Source organism: Poecile atricapillus, chromosome 5 (assembly GCF_030490865.1).
Source record: "Poecile atricapillus isolate bPoeAtr1 chromosome 5, bPoeAtr1.hap1, whole genome shotgun sequence".
Lineage (NCBI taxonomy): Eukaryota > Metazoa > Chordata > Aves > Passeriformes > Paridae > Poecile > Poecile atricapillus.
In genome coordinates this window covers 25,516,474-25,541,390 of record NC_081253.1, presented here as the reverse complement: position 1 = coordinate 25,541,390, position 24,917 = coordinate 25,516,474, and the positions used below count along the sequence as shown (strand labels likewise).

General features: G+C 43.9%; 1 protein-coding gene across 5 annotated transcripts in view; it reads right to left on the bottom strand.

The window, feature by feature from the left end:
* Nucleotides 1-6,088: 6,088 nt before the first annotated feature.
* PARD3B (par-3 family cell polarity regulator beta) overlaps nt 6,089-24,917 on the bottom strand; it is a 393,890-nt gene continuing 375,061 nt past the window's right edge. For all 5 annotated transcript variants that reach the window (XM_058839501.1, XM_058839502.1, XM_058839498.1 and 2 more), the window contains one exon: nt 6,089-10,799. In XM_058839501.1, coding sequence (XP_058695484.1) covers nt 10,445-10,799 — 355 coding nt within the window. In that variant the 3' untranslated portion in view covers nt 6,089-10,444. The remainder of the gene's footprint in view (nt 10,800-24,917) is intronic.

The following is a 24,917-nucleotide window of genomic DNA, read 5'->3' as shown; positions in this document are numbered from 1 at the left end:
CTTTTTTATATTTGCACCCTGACTGGTGTTGTGGCTTGTGAGCCGAGGCTCCTGCTATAGGAAGTGTGGGAGAAGGGCAAGAAAGGAGCAGAGTGAACTAATTGGAAATGTGTGGTTTTTAAATAAATAAAAGATTTCTTAAAAATAAAAAGGCTTAGCAAATTAAAGCAGACAAGCAGGTTACTTGGCAGCTAGAGGATAAACCTGAACATCCTGGGCACACAAAGCATCAAAGCATTCCCCAATGCAGAGAGCCCCAAGAGCTGCCCTCTGGGTTCGGTACCCAGACCCACTCCAGTGATGCTGTTTGCAAACTGTGTTTTCATTCCTGTCCTAAGAGCACACTGACAGCAGGGTGTGCCCAGGCCAGTGTTGTCCCCAGGCTCTCTCCGAATGGGGCTGCTGATGGGGGTATTGTTGGCACTCTATACCAAAAGCACAAATCCAGCTGAACTCAACCTCATTGAAGTCGGTGAGAGAACAAGTGTCTTTTGTTCAGCATAAACATCCAAGAGGAGACATGTAACCAAACAATCAAAACAAAAGCTACACTCCTTGAAACACTGCCCCAAACAACTACCCGGGTGGGCCAAGGGTTTCTATTGTTCTCCCAGAGTTTGCAGGGCCAGGGAGAACCTGAAACTCAGCTGGCAGACAGGCTCCTCTCCCATCTCCGAGGTCCAGGAGCATTAGCCAAATGTCACTGCTGCTGGCCAAACCCATGACTGATACAAACCATGTTACAGGGTGACTTGAATCATTTGCTGGCATTGCCGAGCAGGCCCCTGCCAGCAGGACTATAAAGTCCTACAGAAAAGCCAACGTGATAGAGTTGTGGCTGTGAGCACCCTGACCATGCTTTGGGACCTGTTGGTTGCACCCTTGCTGACCCCTGTCCCCCTCTCACAGAAACCCTTGGGAGCAGCTGTCCTGAGCTGAGGAAGCCCAGATACATGGAAACCTCAGTGTGCCCTGTGTAACTGAGCCCATGACTGCACTGCTTCTCGGGAACCCCTATCCCAAACCATGGAGGTGAGCGATGTGTGTGTTACCTCCAATCTGAAAGGAGTCCTAGGGCTCCCTGCTGCCTCCATGTGTAAGTAATCCCCGGAGGGGGAAAACCCACAACCTATGTGAAGCCTCAAGATTTCCTATCTTTTCCTAATGCTAAACACAGGAAAAAATCCACAGGAGAGAGCCTAAAGAAATCAAACTTGGTGAATGCTGTCTCTGCTCTCAGGAAATTTGGCCAGATGTAAACGTGCAGAGGAATGTAACTGCTGCAGAAGACAGTGCTTGACTTTCCAAATCCAAGCCCCTATTACACTGTGCTTTGGCTGTGATTAAGCATTTTTCTTCTTCTTTTCTCTTTTCTTTTCTTTTCTTTTCTTTTCTTTTCTTTTCTTTTCTTTTCTTTTCTTTTCTTTTCTTTTCTTTTCTTTTCTTTTCTTTTCTTTTCTTTTCTTTTCTTTTCTTTCTCTTTTCAGTTTTGTACCAACAGCAGTCTAAGCACTCTCCAACCCATCTTCACCCCCAGCCTGGTTCCCCTCACTGCTCAATCCACTCTGTTGTGCCATCAAAGCAATCTGAGGAACTGAGCTGGGAAATTATCCATGCCAAAAACAGCCCAGCAAAGAAAAAACAGATCAGTCTTTTTTTTCAATAGCAGCTCAGTTTCCATTGTCCTTTCACAGCAATGAAAATTCCTACAATTGGGAAAGGAGAAAGGACATGGGAATGGGGTGGGACCAAGTACTAGGAGGAAGAGATGGGACAGGAGGGGGAGCCTGATGGCATGACTGCATTAAATGCACATTGGACTGAAGCCTTACTGTCTTCTTGATATATATAAAGAAAAATGACTGGCTTGGAGGGCTTATTTTCAATGGAGGGGAGAGAGGAACAAAGAAGGAGGGAAGGAAAGACATTCTCCATGGTGAGGAGAATGTGAAGAGATAAAGAAACACACTCCTTGAACTTAACACTCCACTAACTGAATTAGTTGTGATTAATTTGGCAAAATGTGAATACAGAGCTGGAAACTGAGCATGGTTAGAGTGCCTTTGCTTTCCTCTGCTTGCTGAATTAACCTACAGATTGTCAGGCAGCTTCAGTTTTAAGAGCAGCCCCATGACTTCTCTAACTTATACTCTGGTTTCCATCTCCCTGGAGGTGCCACACACCCTCCCCGTCCTGGCCGGGCCGTGAGCGCTGTGGCTGCTGCAGCATGGCCCCGGTGAGCACCAGGAGCCCTCATCCACTGCAGCAGCCTTGCTAGTCCTTTCCACAGCTGGGGCAGGGGCTGGCCTGCAAGCTCAGCCCACCTCTGCAAATTGTCATTTACAGGGATGCAGGCACTGGAGTGACACGCAGAATGTGGAAACGCGGCTCTGAGAGCTTCCTCCTTGTTTTGCTTGCAGGGCTCAGTGGCTCTGCACATACATCCACTCATGAATCAGGTGCTCACCATTTATACTGCTTTCCTCACATACATACATTGCTATAAATACTGACTCCTTCAGGAAGAGGCTAGAAATAAGCTGTTAAAGTAAACTTGCTTTTAGATCAAAAGCAGCAATACCTAAATATATATATATATATACACACCTAAGAGGAAGGGAGGGGTGGTTTATTTATTTTTATTTACTTATAAACTAATTTCTTCATATTTGTTCTATTTTTTCTTCTCTTTTCATTCCTAGAAAAAATATGGCAAATGAAACCTCTTAACATCATAGCTTGCTGGTTTGAAAATCCAGGCTGCAATTTTGAAGTTTTTTTTTTTCCTTTGTACTCTGGATTGAAATATGTGATGTATGAAAACTTTGGTTTAACAGAGCCTAGAGACTAAATCAGATTGTGTAGGTAAGGTTTTGGCAGAGAAGCAGACACTTCTTCCTAGTCAGTACTAAGAATTCAGAGAAGAATGGGGTAGGCTTTAATGTAAGTTTACTTTCCTTGCCATGAATTTTAATGATAGTTTTCACTACTGCTTCTGTGATTCTTATGAGAGAATTAAAAACCTACACCTTGAAACTTATACGACAAAGCTGCTAACATCTGGCAGCTTCTGGCATTATCTTGGAGAACCCTTCAGACTTTTTTCTATGCCACATTGTTTTCCACACAAATGTATTTTAAATATAAAACATTGAATGCTCATTGCTTCTTTATATCATTTTTATTCATTATCCGGAGGCAAAGGGCACAGTTTCATATAAAAGCCTTATTGAATGTCTCATTTTGCTATTTTACTGTACTGTGCATATTTCCCAATAAATTATTTCTTTCAGATGCAAGTACTCTTCTGGAAAAGTGAAGCAGGGCTGTTTCCTCTGCACAGAGGTTTCCTTTTACCATGAGCACAGCCAACTCGTCTGGCTTGGGTTAGTTTGTCAGGCATATTTTGGGAACGGTTTGAGAATTAATTCTGCTTTAAAGACTATAATCACCTTTTTGGCCCTTGAAACTGGTTCAGGATTTTTGTACCAGGCCAGCAATAAAACAGCTTTTGTACATGTCAAAGGTTTATTCTAGACAAGCAAAAAGGCAGATGAAATCTGTGTCTTTCTTCCAATCTATACCCACCAAGCACCAATTCAGAAATGACTTGTCCCTGTCTGTAATGAAGGCACAGCCCCACCCCATACCATGTGGGTGGTCCATACTTTGACTCTTTCAGGTGCCAGCAAAACTATTGGTGTTGGCTAGCTACGCTCACAGATGGCACATGGGGCTTCTCAGCAGTGAAGGCTAAAGTTGTATTGAAGGTCACTGTGGCTTTGGGGACATCAGTGATCGGGGGAACCACTGGATGAAAGAGGCAGTTAGGAAAGGAGACTGATGTTGGTGGTACCCAGGGAGGTGAAGGGAAATGTGTGTGGAACAGGCTGTGAGATCTGGGTGCCAGCATGTAATCTAGGGAGGGAACAGTGATGTGTGATGGGTGTCTCTCTCCCCATACTGGTTGATGGGTTTTCCTCACAATTCCTACTTGCCCTTCTGCTTTCTCGCTCAGGCACAGGTACCTTTGTGCTGCTTTGTCACTGGTCTTGGCTCAGGACACAGTGGAGGGATGTCACAAGTATGGGATGCAAAATGGAAATTGGGGGGCATTAGTCAGCATTATCACAAAATTCCACCTTCCTTGTTAGTTCACACTGGGGACAATCCCCTCTCCTTCGCACCTATTTTCTGTTCAGGTCAGACCCCTCCTGCCCCTCTTTTCCAACCTATTTTAATTTCTCATCCCTTTTCCTTTGCTCCATTTCCCACTTTCCACCCCCTCACCTCTCCTTACCCATTCCCAGAGCAATCCTATCTCTCTGGTTGCCTGTGTCAGATCATTCCCATCTAGCCCACTGAGAAAACCATCTGCCAAGATGTGCCCCCTGGAGCAGATCCCACAGTTGGGAATTAGGATCCCTTCTCAGTCTTGTTTCCATCCTTTCCCTAGGCATGCCTCAACACCTCCATACCTTCTCTGTAGGGATGAGCAGACCAAGTGAAGTGAGTCTGAGTACCCTCCTCAGGGAGACCTCCAGAGCCTCTGAGCCAGAATCCTCTGGGACTTACTAGAAGCCTTGGATGCCTTCTGAGAGGCTGCAGGAGCTGCTCAGCTCCACTTCAATCCTGAAAATGGCATTTTGCTTCCTGAGAGCCTCCCAAGCAGCACAGCTGCCATGTTGCTCATGCCTGAGAGGCTGTGATGCTCTGCCCTGGGTAGAGCAGATTGCAGCAGGTCACTGCTCTGCTGCTGGGGTAACGCAGCTCCGAGACCCTCCGTGCGGAAAGGCGCTGCATCCCACTCTGCCTACAGCAGGATACAGCTCTCAGGAGGGTGCAGTCTCGTTCACTAAAATTAATTAACAGTCAAATGGCTCCACATACTTCTTTACACAGACAAAGCAGCGACTGCAAAGTAGATTTTAACTTGAGCCCAGGTCCCAGGGAAGTGAGTGCTGCTCTGGGGAAACCACAGGAGACCGCCAAGGCAGAAAGGACTATCTCAAACTGGTCACTAAGTCTCCAGCTCTTAATACACTCCTACTTTGTCTTTTGCTACTCTTTGTACAGCTTCAGCAGGAGAAACTGAGGTATCGCTTTTATTTGTACAGTTTTTAGCTGTGAGTGCATGTTATGACCTGACTAGTTCTAAAATTGGCATCTATGTGGTTTATAATTTAATACATGCTAAAACTGACTGACAGTTGTCCATGAGCTGTCTTGGCCATAAACACCAAGACCTGCATTCAAAATATTTTGGCGTGCAGTACACATGTATTTTTATTGACCCATTCCTGCCATTTCTGTTAAGCTTTGTGTTGTAAACCTACACCTTTCTGTCTATTTTGTTCTTTGATTCTTTCCCTTTTCTTCATAGTAACCCATAATTTCCATCTTAGGCTTCATTATTCCTTCTCCCTGTACTAATGCTTTTCCACTAAAGTTTCTATTTTGAAAATTACTCCACCTAACATAACACTCTTGACTGAATCTCACTGCAGCCCCAGCCTCATCCTACAAAGATCTATGCTTGTGCATAATGTGTGAAAATAAGAGTTATCAGCTTCAGTTAAATGACCAATGTACCTCATGTGAAGAGCCTGTGCAGGACTTTCAGTGCATCCTAAATCTCTGGCAAGGGTCTCCAGTCCTCTCAGTTGGACGAGGCAGTTGCTACAGGCTGCAGAAATGCCTCGGCTGGTACCAACAGCAAGAGAAGAGCTTCATGTTGAGATGAAACTGCCTGGAGAACTTCAGCAGTGAACACCCAGCTGCCTAAGCTGAAATTCTGAGCTGGCAAGGGACTTCTTTCTTGCTTCTTCTTTCAATCCTGGGGTATGGAATGAGGATTCAGGTGATACAACTGAAGACAATGCAGATTTGATGGAATCAAGTTAAGCCCTGCGATGGTTATTTTTTCTTTCTACAAAGCAACACATGGCTGCTGTGTTTTTGTTTTTGTTAAAAAAGTCATCTTACCAGTTCTGATGCAGCTTGGTCATGTATCAAATCACATCCACGGATGAGGATGACTTTGTAGACACAAAGAAGGGAAAGACTCCACAACAAGTACACCATCATATATAGTCTTAAAGCCTTTATTTTAATGCAAAATAAACCAGGTAAAATTTATATAGCCATATGTAACAAAAGATCAAAATCTTAGATGTGGTACTAGAAAAAAACCTGTCAAATTACGTGTTGAATTTGTCCCCCAAAACAATCACACATGATTTTTGAATCAGTTTCACTTAAACACACAGGTATTGTCAAGATCACAAGTACCTCTCTCTCCCTCACAGTAACAGAATAGTGTCTTACAAAGTCTTCTTTCCTATGCAGAGATACTGAATAGCACTTCTGATTTTGCATGTAAGGCTTAAGGATCCTGCAGGACAACTGTGATGGGGAGCACAGGTGTGGGGCCTTTTGAAAGTGCAAAGCAGCCCCTGCTCAGAGCAGAGCGTCAGGATGCGGCCCTGGCAGAGCAGTCGCTAGGATTCACTCACAGCACTAACTCTCTGATAAACAAATCTGTGATGGCTGGGAGGAAGAGGTAGCACAATTCATCTGTAAAAAAATTAGGCAGCATGTGAAGCTATTTCTAGATCAGGAAGCTGGAGTGAATTGGAATTCAGGACTGTGTGCACTTTTTCAAGGCGAGAGCTTGCTTTTTTTTTTTTTTTCCTTCTTTTCTATGCTTAGTTTCCCCCACAAAGGGCAGTTGATATTTCTTTACGCATTCAAGGGGTGCCTAGAGACTTCTGCATCATAATATATCACAGTGGTAATGTCGGCTCACAGGCCAAGATCATGGCTCACTAGTGGGTGGTCACTCAGAAAATCCACAGGCTCTTTTTCTAGCTCTTAATCTTCCAACTGCTGGGCCTGGCTGGCCCTGTGCCAGAGCCAGAAATACAGGCTGCACGCCACCAGCTCAGGAAATCAAAGCTTCAGCTTCACGTGAGCGCGGGCCTCTCTCCCTTGGTCTTGATGCCTGTTCACACACACACTTAGGGCTGCTCCTGTGGCAAACCCAACTCTCCCTTCACACCCACTATGTCAGTAACTCTACGGCTGGACTGGCACATTTTGGATGAGGGAGTGCGAGGCAATTACGTGTCAAGAGCATTTCAGACTCATAATTTTCCCAAACATATGGACATATGGGAAAAGAACAACTTGTTACTTAACGGCTCTTTTGGATTTTGCAAGTGTGTATTTTCAACCGTCAGTTGTAGCACCTCGTGAATTCTGCACGGTACATATTTTTCCACAATATGGTGCTAAAATCATACATTTTATACTGCAGAAAAGCTGACTATATATACTGTAGTTACACATTATACTTTTGAAAATACTGTACCTCTACCAGATATTAAATCAGGAAATGGCAATTATCTCCTAGAACAATGGCACCAGAGATTGATGAGATGTTCTGTAATAATTTTTAGTCTTGCTCCCCCAGCTAGGTCACACTGCTCTTCCTCCTTAGCTTCTTACCTGTAGGATGCATCCATATATTATACTTACAGCACTTTTTTTAATTTTTTTTTTTTATTATTATTGGAAGAAGCTCTCTACTGATTTCTGCTTACTGAGCAGAAGCATCATTTAATAACCTGTTGGGTAAGGTAAGATTAACAGCTCAGAAGGTGTTTGTTTGATCTGTCTGCCTCAATTGAGTGGAGCGGATGCAGTCAAGGGGAGCTCTTACAGAAAGATTCAGGTTACGAGGAGACATTGGGCAGGTCCCTCAAAGGCTATAAATAACCTAGAAGCTGTTTCCATCCAGATTTTATTTGGCCCTGGCTCATGAAATACTGTAAATAAGTTCTGTTCACTGTGCTGTGATGCCATTTGAAGGGTTAGTTGAGAGTGATTTACAAAGGCAGTAGCTTATATTCAGAGCTGTTCTTAATTGTGGCCTGGCTTGATAAAGCCACTGTCACAAACATTAGTTTCTTTACAGCTGGATCAAATGTACCAGGGGTTATATTTCAAGGAGGGAAAGGAAAGTATTTTAATTTGTTTTTGCTTCACTTTCAACAGGCCTTTATAACACTAGCAGCTATCCTGTGGCTGCCAAGTCCTGGCTCAGTATCCTACAGCATCTAAAGCTTTCTGAGAGAAGTACAAGGCTGCGCAGAGCACGTACATGACAGGCACAGTTTCCTTGGGGAATGTGCCTTATTTATGGAGGGTGCTGAGAGACATCCAGCTTTACACCCGACACTCCCTCCAGAGGTTTTTCCCTCCTACATTACTAGGGAAGAGGGCAGAAAGAAATGGAACAAGAACCAAACACACTTGCTTCATAATCAGTTGCATTCCTCTTCCTCTCTCCCTCCCACCAATGCTTCCTCCTGACTGGATTTAGAGCTGTGTCTGCCCCTGCCCCAGGGAGTCCAGCCCTCTGTCTGAATCATGGAAGTGCTCCTCTGCCATGGAAAGCTGTCTCCTCTCCCCTGCTTCCCAGCCTGATGGTGGGTGGAGGCTGGTGGGAAAGCAAGCACTAGAGCCTGCCAGCCACTCAGGCAGCCACAAGTGCTCCAGCCACAAGGGCTCCCTGTGCCTGAGGGTTACACCAGGCTCTAGCCAGCACCATTGGCAGAGAAGAAAGTAGGCTGGGATTAAATGCTGCTTCTCATCAGGGCCATTACCTGCAGGCAGGACACACTCCTAGCAGGACAAATCTCCTGGTGGTGTTTAACACCTGAGAAGTGATCTACGTGATTTAATATGTTGCCTACCAAAGGTGTCAAAATGATATCAAAGAAATCCTTATGCTTAATCCTTGGCCAGGTCACAGTCCTTTCCTGATGAGGGGACGCCTAATGGTTTAGTGACACTCCCAAAAGGCAGAAGTTGAGGAATTAAGGACACTTGGATAACATATTTCTAGGTCACAATACTGCATGGTTTCCTCATGACAAAATCCTTGAGACAGATCTTTAAGCACTCAGAGCCCTCTCAGGTGAGGTCGCACAGGTCCCTCTGGCTGGGGACACACATTTCTGCCTTCAGAGCAAACTCAGGCTGTTTGGGGCAAAGAACTGGGCATGTACCCCACTGCCCTGTCCCCCCACCACGGCTCTGCTGCGCTGCTGACGCCCCCTCCCCACCCACACCTTCTCTCTTCCCATGCACTGCTGCAAATAACTTGCTACAAACAGCTATTCTCACACCTTCCTCCTGGGCCCCAGGATCTTGAAGCCCTTCCTGTTACTTTCCTTGTCTTTTCCCTCACCCCTTGCTGTGAAAAGCCCCTTTCCCCATGACCTGACAGCCTCTGGCTGCAAGAACTCGAGTAGTTTGGCACTTGGCGCGGTGGGGCCCGGTGCTGCCCAAGGCTGGGCTTCCCTCGTGGACTGAGGGTGGCCCCATGGACAGGCGCCTTCTGGCAGTGCGGGGCTCGCCAGGGCAGGCACGCTGCTGGCAGGCACTTGGCTCCAACACTGCCTGGAGAGGGCCAGGAACGAGTTGGCCCCATGGAGCCAAGGCAGCACCTGACACAGTAACTTAATATGAACCATGGAGTCCATGCCCGTAGTCACCTCCCTGGCCACTTCCTTATAGGCCAGCACCAGTGAAACCCCTCAAGTGACACTTCCTGACAGCAGCTGAGGATCTGGTCTCCAGGGTTTACATTTAAAGACTGCACACTGTATAACTAACACAAGCACACACTCCCCCCGCTACAGACACAGGTTCTCAGGTGGCTGCCTGTCCTCTGTGGGCCTGCCCAAGCATAGGGGATAAGGCTTTTTGCCCTACTCCAACTGCAGCAGGTGCAATAAGAGAAGCCTCTTGATACACAAACTGCAAAAAATGAAGGCTACAAGATAAATGCTGCCACCACCAAAAAGGCAGAAGAAGACAGAGGCCAGATCACAGATCTGGAACTGCAGCATCCTTAAAGCAGAGCTGTTGGTCAGGACGTGCCTGGAATGTGGCCGCTATCTCTGTGGCAGTCCCTTGTCATGATCACACACTAGATACACAAGATGCCCAGCTCTGCAAGAAGTCCGTACTGCTTGCTGTGTTCTCACTTAAAAGGCTCTACAAGCGCTCTGAAGTAAACTCTGGTGACTCCGCTGCCCCTGCACAGACAGCTATGTACTGCAAAGGTGTAACTGGATTCAGTAAATAGCCCTGAGGTGTATTAAGTGTTGTGTTTCATTTTCAGCAGCACTTTCTATTTTTTTAAAGGAATTAAAGAACACTCAACTGTCTGGTACCTCACATATTCAAAACACATCGTACCTGACGTGGCTTTAGCTCGCCTGTTAGAAAGCACCTACGCTGAGCCCAGCTCAGTAAGAACGACTCCAGGTCTCAGGTGCCATTCTTACAGGCAGCTACGCTTGGGAACAACTCTACAAGGATGATGTCCAATGGGGCTCCTCCCGGGCTGTGCCGGAAGTCCAGTGCACAGCTATACAGCTGCAGTCATGGGGTTCTTCTGCCTGGGATCCTGTTGCCTGTACTGGTACTGGTCTGGACTGGTCCCACGGTGTCGGATAATTTCATTGTAAGCTGGTGCTCGGTGGGACTGCGGAGGGGAAGGCGGCACGTCCTGCCGGAGGGGTCCTTTATGCTGGTTTGTGATGGGCTGGGCTGGGTAATACTGAGGGTACCTCAGTTCTGCCACTCTTGTGTCTGGCACACGGATGTAGTTCCCCTTGGATGGGTGGATAACAGGCTGCCCTCCGTGGTAGTAGGGAAGATCTCTCTCTTTGTACGTTACTCGTGGTCCTGTTAAATATTCTAATGGCTCTGCAGGTCCACGCCTGAGAAGGAAAAAACATAATAAAGCACATAAAAAGGCAGTCTACTAGCCCAGTGATACATTATTGTACATACAATCTATGTTTATTTTGGGAGAGGAAATGCCACCTCAAGCATGACAACTCCTGATGAATGAAAAGAACTTCTGAAGGATAACAAGCTTCCCACCTGCATGCTACAAAAGTCTGTAACATCCAGGACCCTGGAAGAAGGGTCCAGCGCACATCAGAGCCCTTTTACAATGGGGGAGCACTGGAGCCCTTCAGCTCCCAAAGTCTCCTGTGATCCATTTGCCATAATGGAAACAAAGCTCTGTCAAACAATGCATGTTTGACTGAATCTTATCTAGTCTGAGGATAAACAGATGAGTTGGGTCTGCAAGTCTGCAAATCCCAAAAGCTTTACATGCACAAATATTCACGCTTTCCAGGCCATTTCCCACTATTCTCTCCTAATATGTCAGCCTGTAAAACTTTCCAAACACCATAGCTGGAAAAACTGGGGAAGTAACACGAGGGATGTCAGGCTACAATACCTGTGTTTAATGGGCAAGTTGCCAATGAGGTTTCAAAAAATCTGTGATCTAAAATCTGTGATATTACAACAGCCCTGTAGCTTGTCTGCATCAGTATGGATCTCACAAGCCCTAGTTAAAGTGAAAAGCAACATGTGAATGTGTCATCCCTGAGGATGTGCCATGGAGCCCTCTCTGTAGCCTTCTGCATCTTAATTTTGTGATTTGCACGAATGAAGCATTGATATATTTTCCTAGTTCAACTTAACTTGTAATACTTTTGAAATGGCAAAAATAATTGTTCTCACAGACATGTCACCAGAGCATCCCCAAAAGTTCAATTTCATTAGGAGTTTTTGCCAGTCTGACTGCAAATGTCTTTGCACTTTGGAGAAAACCTCTCATTGACTGCACAGGAAGCTTCTCTCTAAATGAGAGCTTAAGTAAAAAGACAGAGTTTTGACCCAAAACAGGGGCTTGAAGTACAAATCAATTACACCTGATCTGTGTCTTTGGGACTGAACTCATCAACTGTTTAAATATTCTTTGCATAGATTATGAAAAAAGTCATCATTCTGGTACAGCAGATCAGGTGTTCAAAATTTGTCAGTGACTCTCTCGTTCATACAGTGATTTTACAAGCATGCTCCTTCTTTCTTAACCTGGGCTCCCAGACTCTGCTGGAACTTGTTTAACATGTAGTAAAACAAAACATGTGGTTTTCTGCAGCACTTGTTTAAGCCCATGGGGTAAATCACGGACACAGGCAATGAACAAACATTATCTGCCTTGAAATGAACCTACAATTCTCCTCCTGGAATAACTTAGTGCAAATGTTTCCTGTTTAAAATGGAAAGAGCAAAAGGAAGCATTCCAGGCCTTGGACTTTTAGGACCCTATGCTCCCCAGAGACTTTCTGCTTTAAAAACAGAACTTTATAAAAGACAGGCACTCCCAGCTTCCCCCCCACCTCCTGGTGAGACAGTCCAGACAAAGTGTTGAAGGGCCTGAAGCCACCCTCTGAGATACCAAACCATCTTAATCGTACGTACTGAGACAATTACTGTCGCTGCTCACACACCTACGCCTTGCAACAAAGCCTCATTTCCCGAGCAGGCCAAAGAGCTGCTCCACATATTTCTGCATGCAGGCTTGCTCACTACTCAGTCCTATCACACTCAGCTTTAATGCCTCTGTGCACAGAAACGTACTTCCAATCATAAAAGGCTCTGCAATGGTAGGAACTGCTTTGTGTCAAGCGGCACACCGACAGGAACAAATGTCAAACCTACACCCATCACCTTTTAATATAAGGATCATGCTCAAAATCCTGTACATTGGCTTTATAAGGTGTTCTTGTCGGCAGTTATAATCAATGAAATTCTTGTGGATCAGATTAAAAAAGGACTAAGCTTGGAACCTGATCCAGAATTCACTGAAAAGCCAGTGGAAGCTTTTGGACAAAGATCTAACTGCAAATTGAATTACTCTAAAAAAACAAATTCAAGATGAAATGGCACCAAAATGATGGCTGAGAATAGGACTGAGCCATCAGCATGACATACTGAGCTTTCAGTACACAACTCATTCTTCAAATGACACCAGGAGTCTGCAAGGTGCAGGAAAAAAGAGGGGTGTGTTTGGCCATCCAGCCAAAAGAGCTGTTTCCAGGAAAGCTCAGCCAGTCCAATTTTAGGAATCAGTGTTATACTGCTGCCACAGAAGCTATAACTGTGCACTCAGGCTGCTCTGGCCCAGGACTGTGCAGTGAAGATGGCCTGGGCAATCCAAGCGTGCCAGACCTGAGAAATGGTCCCAAGCTTCCTGAGCTAATGTCATCAGATCTCCACTGCTGTTACCTCTCCTAGCAAACTAAATCCACCATCGCTTCACTTGCAGCTAACACCATCTGTGGTTGTGTAGACAAGCTGCAGAAGAACATGTGGGAAGAGCAAAATGGTTCTTTAAAAGATAAAACTCCAAGTTGTTTACTGTCAGCACCAGTTCCCTTTCTCTGGGGGTGAAACACCCATAAGTGGTGTAATTCTTGAGTGTCTTGCCCAGAGTCATGACTTAGCAGCTGGGAGGACAGGTTGTACACAGAGACCTGACAGGAATCCACTTCACACAAACCTTTTAGGAAAGCCTCAGGAAGACAGAAGTTATGTGAGTTATTTTAGCAGCCTTGGGGATAATACAAGCAGTGATCTAGCCAACGGTTAGCAGAACTTTTGCCTAAGTAAAACCTTGGGAAACACTGGTAACTGTCCAAAAGGCTGACTCTGGGCAGCATGTCAGAGGGAAATTTCACAAAAGATATCCTTGTGGCTGCTCCACACTCTCCAGCTCACTTCCCCTAGCAATCCCAGTGGCAGATACACAAGCAACAATGACAATAGTTCTTTTCCCTTTTATTGACAAGCAAAGCATGTTGAAGCCAAATTATTTCCTGGAGATTCATTCTTCCCCACCTACCACCCATGTCTGGTGAAGTTCATTCTCAGGGAGCTGCTCACAGCGCAACCAAACAGCCTACACAATCTCCATGAACCTCTAACTGACCAGTCTGAAAAAAAGCTGCCCTTCCCTCCTCAAGTGTGACAAATTAACCATCAGAAAGTTCATCTTTCTAAGGTAGAAGAAACAACTGCAAATACCAAGCTCCGGCTGCAGAAATGCCGTCACCATTAGCAGTAAGTCTGGGACACTGAGAGCAGTTCCCAGCAGGAAGAGGACAGCTCCTCTGAACCAACACCCTTCTCACTCGATAGCCCATGCTGTAAAAGAATATGCTGCTTATCCATGAAGAAATTGCCAAAACAAAACAAACCAAACACTTTATACTTGGCAGTCCCTTGAAGATGCTGTGCTTATTTCTGCAAGAAGGAAAACAACTCCTACCTTTTCCCTCCGCAGACACTGCCACCTCTGAGGAGGTCCTAATGAAATTCTTCTCGTCTCTCACTGTTTTTGTTGGCTTCTGATGAGTTCAGAGTTCACAGGGCCATATCACACCTCCCAAGTGACCCATGGTGTGGGGGTCAAACCAATAACCTCAAGTGGAAAATCAGTGACCCAGGGGAGTGATCAAAAATGCACAAATTGGGTCAAGCAGGTCCAGCCACTCAAAAGGACCAAGCCAGGAGCGTGCCCTCTGAGAGGACATGCTGAGTAGGAGCTGCTCTGACCGTCAGCTGTTTTCCAGATTTTTGGCCAGTTGTTTGACCTGGGGATACACTGCAATTAATGGCAGGCAGAAGGCAGGGAAGCTGACATAACATCCTGGGAAGGAACTGATCTCAGAGCTCAAAAACTGGTTTTGCTGGTAGTTCAGCTCTGCTGGGTCCCACTGGAAAGTGCCTTATGGATGTGGGTCTAGCTAAAAACAGAGGCTGCTGCTGCAGGAAGCAATTGCACGAAGGAAGAGAGAAGCACCAGGTTCCACAAAGGAGTGAAACTGGTGGGGCAGTGTGAAAACACTCCTCAAAAATGTCATGAGCAATGTGCCCCTTAAAATGTCTGCTTTATTTTAAGGAAGCAAAGTCTCATCTTCCTTCCCCTGCAGAGAACTTAGAGATTACACACAGGCGGTTGTGAACATGTTTCACTTCATATGCTGGTTTGCAGCTCTACCAGTTTATCTTTTAAAATGACTCACCAGTTAACAACTGTGATCCATTTTGAGCATTAAGAGCACAAAGTAGCCTAGCCCAAATAAAGCAGGTAACTTGTGACTGATATTCAATTAACAAGTTGTTATTTTCTCCATGACAAGTAAAGCCTACAGCATGTTTGTTTTTCTATCTCTGCTTTATTTATCTTCCAAGCACAAAAATTAAAAGTATTTTCTGGCTTTGCTGCAGAATTTTTAAGAGCTTCTGGGTTTATTTAAAACTGAACCACAGGATTTGGAATACTTAGGAAAGACTTCTTTAGTCATAGGTGTCTGAAGATTTCAAAAGCCCTAACTAAACACTTTTTGCTTTCTGCAGTTCCCTTTTATTTATTTATTTTAAAATCCTTGTTTTAGCATTCTTCAGCTGTGGAAGTCTTACAGAGTAGACTGGCATAAATACCTAATGCTTCAAAAAAACAATCAGGAAAAAAAATAATTACATTTCAGGTTTACTGCATTTCATTGATAACCTCCATTTGCAGGTCACCTTTTACATCCTTGGAGATATGTGTTTGGGCTATCTGAAAGGAAAGGAAAGCAAAATGAAGGTCTAACTGCTCGTGCTGTGCCCCATCACGTTGGGGGTTTGGATTTCATTGTGACAAAGGGTTTTTCTTCCCTCTGTTCTATAGGGAGAGTCACAGGGGTCACCCTCTTAGTACCTGGTAAAAAGCAAGGAAGGGAATGCTCTCTTCTTACATCACTATCTCCTCCTAGCTGCTGAGGGAATATTTTGCAAGGGATATAATCTCACATGAAAACCTGCCTTCTTACTTTGTTAGAGAGTATTTCTTGAAATAAACTTCAAAGACAGCCACAGACTAAGTAGCAAATGGTAAGCCCACATTTGGCTGCAGTCTCTTTCATGTCTAAGCAAGACATATAGAGACTCTGGGTGATGCCATCAGACAGACCAGGCTGTCATTAAAGAACAGGAGAAAGCAACAAGATCCTATCTGTGTCCAAATTCTCACTGAAGAACTCCATTGTATGCAGTGTGATTGTGTGATGTTTGTTCTCAGCCAGGAGGATCTACTTTTAAAGAAGAAAAGAGAAGCTGATGTAAGAATTAAATTATGCAAACAAACAATCTTGAAGTATCAAATACATTACACTGTGTCTTCATAAAGCTCTCCTCAACAAACACTTAAAACAATTAACTGAAAAGACCATGTAGTGCCTATCTCTCCAGATAAAGTATTAAAGATTCTGCAGGGCTGTTTGTAGTCAGTAGCTCTAAGAACTCCTGTTGCTTAATATTCAACATGCATATAACATAGAATAAATAAATTAATGAAATTTCAAATCACTGCAAATTTCAAAGAAATCACTGAGATGCATTAAGGTGGGTCTGTGTATCTTAATAGGTGAGATAATCCTATAATAAATATTCTTTGCCCTTTCAGATCAATACTTCCCATTGCCAAAGAAAGGGTTTGCATTTAAAATTCACTGGGAATCAAATTTGGTATCTTAGTGCAGGGAAGAATCTGCAGCACAAGCAAGTGCTCAGTGGCTGCTGTCTGTGAGAGAGGCTTGTACCCCTCAGAAGAAGGCAGATGTCTAGCGATGTCATACTAACCTCAAACACACCATACACACTTTATTTATGGGCTGAGCTGGTGGAGGTGCTTCCTTCTCCCGTTCTTTTATCAACAATACAAGGCTGAAAAATCAGATAACGTAAACAAATACAATCCCTGGCTCTCATGTAGCACATGCCATGCAGAGAGAGCTGTTTTTAGTTTGAGGACTGTGTTTGGAATTCCTTCAGTGTCAGGTTTTCAGTTACCAGACCCTCTTCCCTGGGCCAGGCACGACTGTGGTTGGACTGGATTAGCAGAACATTCTGCAATGTATATTACACAGCTTTTACTTCTACAGGCTTTGCAGACCCATAAAAATAATGATCATTTCATGACCTGCATTTCAAGGTGGGGGAGGGGGTCTGTGTGTGTGTGTGTGTGTGTGTGAGTGGTGGGTGTAAGAGTAGAAGAATCTCTCTTCCCTTTTTAAAGAATTCCTATTTTGTTTGGAGGACGAGTCCGTATAAGTTTGTTTGAAATTCGAGCAATACATTTCAGATGCAATGCAGGCAGGCCTGATTCTCTTCCCTTGCATGCAGTTTTGCAAAGTCTAAAGTGGTGCTAACTGGCCTGAATATATGAGTTTACATGCACAGTTTATCTCTCTCTCCAGTATTACAGCTTAAAATATTTAGAAACAAGCAGTTAAAGCACCATAATCCCAGCAGGTAAGTGCAGAGACGTGTTTATATTTCTCTAGCTGAAGTCCAGCCTTAAAGCAGCTGGAGAACTGAGTCCTTTATTCTTTGCAGAGGGTTACATTTTGAGGTGTTTGGCCCCAGCTGCTCCCTGGGCCATTCTTAGCAATTGGAGACATTTAGGTGTCACACTTGCTTTTACTTCTAAGACCATGTGCACAGCGTAGTCACGTACTAGCTTTCCATGCAGGGGAGCAGACTGCAGAAACAACTGTAAAATAGCCATGTCTGACAGGTTTAAAACTTTACTATAAGATTAGGTAAGACTTCTTATGACAGCATGAACAACTTATTTTGTCTGCAAGAAAATAGATTGTTCTTAATCCCTAATGGAGCAAACTATGTCACGGATTGGTTAACATCAGAATTTAGAGTGCCATTTAATTAAAACTCCCTCCCATCAGCAACCAAACCATAAGGCAGTGTTGCTGCTTTGCTCCAGCATTAGTTTATTTTCCACAGCAAATCTCAGACCAGTTTCTGATAATCTCATCCTGCAGGCAAAGTTCCCCTTTCTTTCCTTCCCTAAATCCAACCTACAAATATAGGAACTGTGACAACCAGGATTAAAACTCTCGAAACAACAAAAACAAAACCCAAAATATGCTAGCTGGTGCTCTGTAAATGCCCAAAAAGCATTCAAAACAACTAGTGCAATAATCCTTCCTACTCAGTTCCTCACTTGCTTTGTTCATATGCTCTCAGGCATGGCACATCTCTTCTACCAGAAGGCATAAAATAAACTAGCACCTATTGAACAAGACATCGCTATTCTGTGATCTCTTCAAGCTTAAAGGGAGCTTAAGTAGATTGGTACTTTAAGTAGCGAGTCATTACAACATGTGTCATTGCAGATGTTACTCATTATTCACCACAACATAATGCCGTGTGAGTCATTAACCTCTGGGCACTGGTAACCTACTCTCAATGCTAAGCAGTCATGCTTGTTGCTCAGGAACCCCCATGCTCTGTTGGGGAGAGACCTGGCTGAGATTTTAAGGTCCCTTTGGTCTTTTGTTTTGCAGATCAGTGGGGACCAAAAGCTCTTCCTATAGACTAAAAGAGTTCTTGGCCTTTGGTCTTCTGAGTCACATTTCTGTGAAGATGCTGACCAAGTGATGTCTGAGGGGAGAAAACTTCTTTTCAAAGGACCTATGCCTCTTAAGCCAGCAAGAGAAGCAACTGGTTAGGCTTCTCAGTTGAATTTTGCATTTAAATGCAAATTCAAATTAATACAAAAAAGCATTGAACATGAGCAGAACTGCCACTACTGGAGCGAGATGCTGAAGTGAAAACTGTGCTATGAGAATACTTGCACTGTCTTACTGTGTAGCAACTCCCAAGAGACAGGGGGACCCTGCTGCCCCTGCCCTGAGAACAGCCAGCTGCTTCTCTCAAAAGCAGGCAATCTGTGAGAAGGGGGCAAGGTGCAGAGGCAAGACCCCAACACAGGCTTCAGTGCAGCAGCAGCAGCGCAAAAGCCAGAAATACTATCTGGATCCCTTTGCCTCATCCTAACCCCTGCTGGAGGTCTCCGCTTTTTTGAAGGCTATCAGAGCAGAAGTTAAGGAGCCTGTGGTGGTTTAGGAGCTTTTAATTTGATTTAAAAGCAATTCTGTTGCCATAGTAAAAATTGCTTTTCAGAAGGAATTGATCACACTGCAGAAGAGCTCCTCCCCAGCAGGGAAACCTCCGCCCTTTGCCTGCCCATTCACAGCACTACTGCTATCCACACTGGTTTTGTGAAGTGCTTTCAGAAATACATAAACCCAAATTCTATCCTGTTCTCATTTTTCATTCAAAATGAATTTAAAGCATGGTGACCATTCAGCTGTACTATTCAAATGATTTTCAACTAATAACAGAAATCATTAAAAGAATCTTCCTAAGTAATAATAACCTGGGCCCAGGTCTTTACTATTCAGCCACTGGGACCTTAACATGCTGTCTGATCTTTAGTGGGCTAGTAAAAACCTGTAAGAAGTGGTTATTAATGTTATTACCAAGCTTTTAAGCTTTTTTTTTTCCTCTTAGAGCATTTCTCATTTAAATTAAAGCATTCCTTGCAGCACTTTCTCCCACTGCCATGATGAAGCATGGCTGTCAATTCTGCCTCCAATGGCACAAACTGGGTAGTAAAACCATGCTTCAGTAGAAAAGGAATATGTAGCTGGTTATTTTTTCCCTCATTTTGTTTCTTTCTGGTCTAGACATTCTGTTAAACTTACTGTGACATATCATTCTTTTTTTTCCCCTTTACAACAAAGGCAAAGCTCAAGACCCAGAGAAGAAGGATGGCTGTTTTGGGGGGGCAAGAGGGACCTTGAAAACAAGCAGCTCTTATTTCTTTCTTCAGGCAGTATTTCAGTCCCCATTGTTTCCCTACTGCTCACATACTGATTTTCTCCTAAACAACACAAACAGCCTGTAAGTACATCCTCCCCCCCAATATTTTCTTTTGTTAGAACCTTTCATTTCTATACAGGCATTAGATTATACATTTCCTGGCTTGCCGCACTCCATTAACACTCTAGTAACCACCCATTTTCGAGCCAGCCATTAAACACCACCTTCCATAATTGAGATTTAAAGGCTCAGGGCATGATAAACAGCTGAAGTTATAACTTTACAGCTGCCTCTATAGAAGTGTGTAAATCTCCAGATTTGGATAGGCAAATCAGTTAATTAGACTTGCGTTAAGCCACAAACTTTGCGGGTGCTCTGCCAGCAGATGTCCTGAAGTTGTGCTTTAAATAACAAGGGTCAAACCCTCAATCCCACCGGGCTGGGAGAGACGGAAGCGTCCCACCCGGTGCCCAGGGAGCGGTAGCACAGAGCGCAGCTGCTGTGACTCGCAGCCGGCCGCCAGCGCCCATTCCAGCTGTGTTTATGCTGGCTCCTTCCTGCAGAGCTCCTTCAGTTACACGAACATCAGCGCAGCGGCTCCCGGCTGGACACGCTCTACCTGCTGCCTCTGCCGGAGACAACCCTGGGTTTAACACCCTGCATTTGCTGCCCGCTGGCTCACAGGCTGCTCTCCAAGCCAGACCCACAAGTTTTGGGACTGAGCACAGCTTCCCCCTGCCCCTACCTGCGGCTGAGGACACTACGTGCGTGACCCTGGGTCACTGCTGGCCAGTAAAAGTTCAGAACTGCTGACATTTGGAGCTGCAGCCACCAGTCTCTTTAGGTGCATGGGTAGTAAGAGGTTAACCTTTGGTCGTGAGGCCCAAAGGCCCGTGCTTCACCTCTGCACGAGTTATCTCCCTGTCGTGGCATTTAAAAATACTGGATGTAATTAACTGTTATCAGGTTGTTAAGCAGCATGCTGAAGTGTGAACTTATCTTTCAATTGTTTCCTTTATTTACAAAGCCTTGCCATTCTCTTAGGCAGCAGCCAGGGACAGGCTGTTGACTTGCTCATCTGAGGAGGGTTTGGCACACCAGATCCTGGGAGCAGAAGCAGATTCTGGAGAAGTGAGACACCGATGAGAATCTGCAAACACCCCCTTCAAGATGTCCTGTAGAACAGCTGTGCTTGAATGAGACACGCACACGTGGCACCACTACCAAATACATCACTGTGAGGTTGCTTTGAGACTTGAACCAGTGACCATGGAGAAAACACACAATACAGCTCCCAACTGCTTTATGGGCACAGGTGGAGTTTTTACTCATTATATATGGTACTAGCTTTAATGCCTATAGATGTACATAAATATGTTCCATTCACAGATGAAAACAACATAACTGCTGACTTTCATATGCATCTGAGCTCACTTCTTCCCTATTTAATTTGCTGGACATTGTTTCCTTAAGCAAATCTGGAAGTCAGAGGTCATCATGTTAGACCACAAGATGAAGATGGGTGGACAGGACAACAACACAAGATGGAACAAGATAGTGGACAAGCCACAGCCCCCACTGTCCACTCTTGTCTCCTTCAGCTTGGATTCCTAGAGCCCATCATGTTTTTTACAACTAGCCCCTCCTGTTCTGGTTACTATTCTCTTCTTTGCTATCTTCATCAGCAGCACCAGCCCTGGCAGTTCCAGCAAGGTGTCCCACCCAGATGACATGAGATACCATCAGATCTGTGTGGTTCTCTTCCATGCATTCCTGGCTTGGGGCAGCACCATGCACCCACAGCAGGATTTACTAGCATGGTCTCTGGGCATGCAGCATCCTTTGTTCTTTGGGAACTGGTGCAATCACCAATGTCCCTGATCTACATGCATCCCCCTAACTCTTGCAATAAATGAGATTTCTAGCTTCTAAACAAACTTCTGTGCCATCTGCACACTGTGCTGCATGACAGACAACAAGATAAAATTTGCAACAGTAAAGACCTTAGAGCAAAACAACCTTTTAGAGAGAGCAAGTACAGGCTGTTGTAACAGTTCTATCAGCTTACTCATGTATCTAGAACAGAAGACATCAGGATCCAGAAGCTGAAGGAGGAGCACACAGCTGAAGAAAGAAAAATATGCTTTAAAGACACACCAAAACACTGCATCCTTGGCAAAGCAATGCCAATAGCTGGGAATTAGTGACACCTGACAGAGGTGACAGCACAGCACTTGGAATATAGGGGCAAGCCAGTATTGAGACAGAGACAGGCTTTGGACAGCACTAGCTGGGGTACGCTTTAATTTCTTTTGAAAGCACACATACATTATGTATCAAAGATGTGCAACACAGTTACATGCAGGACATGATACTGTCAGCAGCTTCAGCTGACATTACAAGGAACAGAACCACAATCAAAGAGGCATCCCTACTCCACCCAGGAAGGCTGCTATGTGCCATCAGTGAGAAACAGAGAAGCAATAGTGCTTCCTGATACAAAGCTGGTAAGAACCTGGCCAAGATTCCAGACAGCATGTCTCAATTTGGCTGGGGGAAAAAATTAAATAAAACCACCCTCTAACTTGAAACAATCTTTTATATAATGAACCCATCAATTATCTTTGCTCTAGTATGTTCAAATCAAGGGAATCATCACTGAAAATAACAACCAATTTATATAGCTCACTTAAAGCCACAGTAAGCTAGGCTGCTGATTCACTAATGAACAATAAAGGTCACTACTATAATATTTCTCCAAGTATTTTCAGATTGTGTGGTGTGATAGACTTGAAGTGGCAAGTTCATAAAAAACCCATCAAGATACTTTGCAGGGGGAAGTAAAGATGGAAAAAACATCTGTGCTTTGCCTAGATACCAGACTGACAAGAGGGAATAACTTTGATGCAACAAAGAACTTTGTGCCCCAGACTCATCCAGCCCCAGCCAAAGCCTCTGGATGTCAATGGAAGCATTTCAATGATCTTTAGATTAGGCTTTTGTATAGAATGGTATCTGAAAGGGGAGGAGAGGGCAGGGAGAGAATGAAACATCTGTATCCTGGAATGAAATCAGGAAGTTAAGGCTTGACAGCCTTAGACAGCAAATAAATACCTTGGGTACTAAATGTATGTTGCTGAAATGCCTCACTTCAAGTGGAAACATTCTTTTTCAGTTGTGTCTTTCAGGTATTCAGAGAAAAGACTGACCAGAATGCTGCTAATTTATGTTTTATTTTTTTAGTGCCCATGATCTAGAAAATGGTACATACATGCAATTACAAAGAAACAAGACATTCTGCCAAGATGAACAACATGCCTCTGCTCTATGGATGTTAAATCCATGATTATTAACAGTGTGGCAACTGAGACAATGTAGCAGAATGTGCCCTAATCTACAGTATCACTGGGACTAATAGTCTGAGACTATTACCAGAACCAGATGTTTCAGAGGAAGCTGCAATTTGTGGACAATTAGTAGTTTGCAAAGGTCTTACAGCATAAAAGAACCTCTCCCTTCCTCCTCAGATGTTAACTCAAACAAAAGCAACTATTGGTCTAAGACTGGGTTTTCAGAAAGGTGATGATTTCAGAAATACAAAACACTTGATGACTTTTCTGTACTTGCAGATGTTGATACCAAAACACCCGAAACATGATAATATTTAACCCTGACAGACCTACCATTTGAAACCCCTAGGAAAAAAGCACAACAGAGGAGAGAGAGTGGTGAATTGCGAAAGATGTCTTTTCCAAATCTCAATGTTAAATCTTTAATGCTGACTTGGATTCTTCTTTAAAAAAAAAAAAAAAAAAAAAAAGAAAAAAAAGTGTAATTCTAGTGCCAGTAAAATAGGATTTCTTTAAAAGAACTTTGCAACATTTCAAAGGCTCCTCTTTTTAATGACCAAAAAGTAAAGGAGAGAAAGATCACATTATATCAAGCACCTACAATATAACCCACTACTCAAGAACATCATTACAGTTTCTAAATCAGAAAAGCACAAAGTAGCAATACCATTTTGAGGATGCAAAATTGTCTCTGTATACTAAAGTCCCTTGAAAAACTTATAAAACTTGTTGTATAAACTAGTACAACTGAAAATGAAATATCTAAGGAGGAAAAGACCAGGGTTAAGGGTTCTCTATTGATTTTTTTCCCCCTCACATTGGGATCAAAGTTATTTCAGCTGGGACCCAGAATTACAGATGTAATTATAATTTCCATTTATAGTTTTAGACTGTGTACAAAGAAGTGTAATAATGGACAGCTGAACATTTTCCATTGTCCATTAAAAATGAAATGTTTCTGATGAAATCTCTCTAAGACCAAGTACCACTGCAGCAATCTCTCAATAACAGAGCTTGCTTCAGATGTTTGGTGACTAGAGAGAAGGGAGAGTTGCCACCCCTTCATACAAAGAAATCGAAACCAAAATTACATTAAGGCTGTTATTCCCCTCATAATACTAAAGAGATTTCAGGTTAAGATTAGTAACAAGTCTTTCCAAAGAAAAAGTCAAATTATCATTAAATAACCTTTCTTGACATTATTTACAGGGTATGTAACACAAAGCATTGCATTAAGAAGGCATTATTTAAACCACACAAGGGCTAGGGAGTGAAAAAGAGAAATTTCTCCAAGTACCACTGCCTGTCTGCTATCCTTCCTTCATCCTTTGCAACATCCATTTAAGCCCAGGTTTCCTGGAGGTCTCTGATAGAGAGGCAAATAACTGCTATTGAAAAGCAAAATGTATTCAAGGTAAAACAGGTGCTTAAGTGCTCTGATGGATCTGGGCCTAAAAATTCAAGTTGTAAACCCCAACTCAATTTCAAATGACTAATTGAATTTGCCTGTTTTCTTTTTTTTTAAATTCCCTTTTGTTTTAAACCAATCTGCTCTGTGCTTTCTGCCACAAAGCGTGGTGCAGTCAGTACCGCAGCACAGCCCGTCCCACCGCGCTGCTCCTGCTCGCCATTCCAGAGGGGCAAAGAGATCCATACAGAAACGCTCAAAAATGCTCAAACCCAGCATGGGTATGTTCAGGCAGCCTAAATTCAGCCTAATTCCCGAGTCAGTGAGAAACCCAGATGCCTTCAGAGACCCCTACAAAGCTAATTAGAAGACTACCAGAAGTCTACGCACAGCGAAGTCACATGGGTTTTCTGAGCACGGCTACTGGGATCCTCAAAGCTTTTAACTGATTCTGGAAATCTTTAATCGCTGAATGTACAGTTGTAAAGTGTGTTTGCTGTTTGAGCATCTTTGGAGGAAGGACTGTTAGCATCATTTTTCCT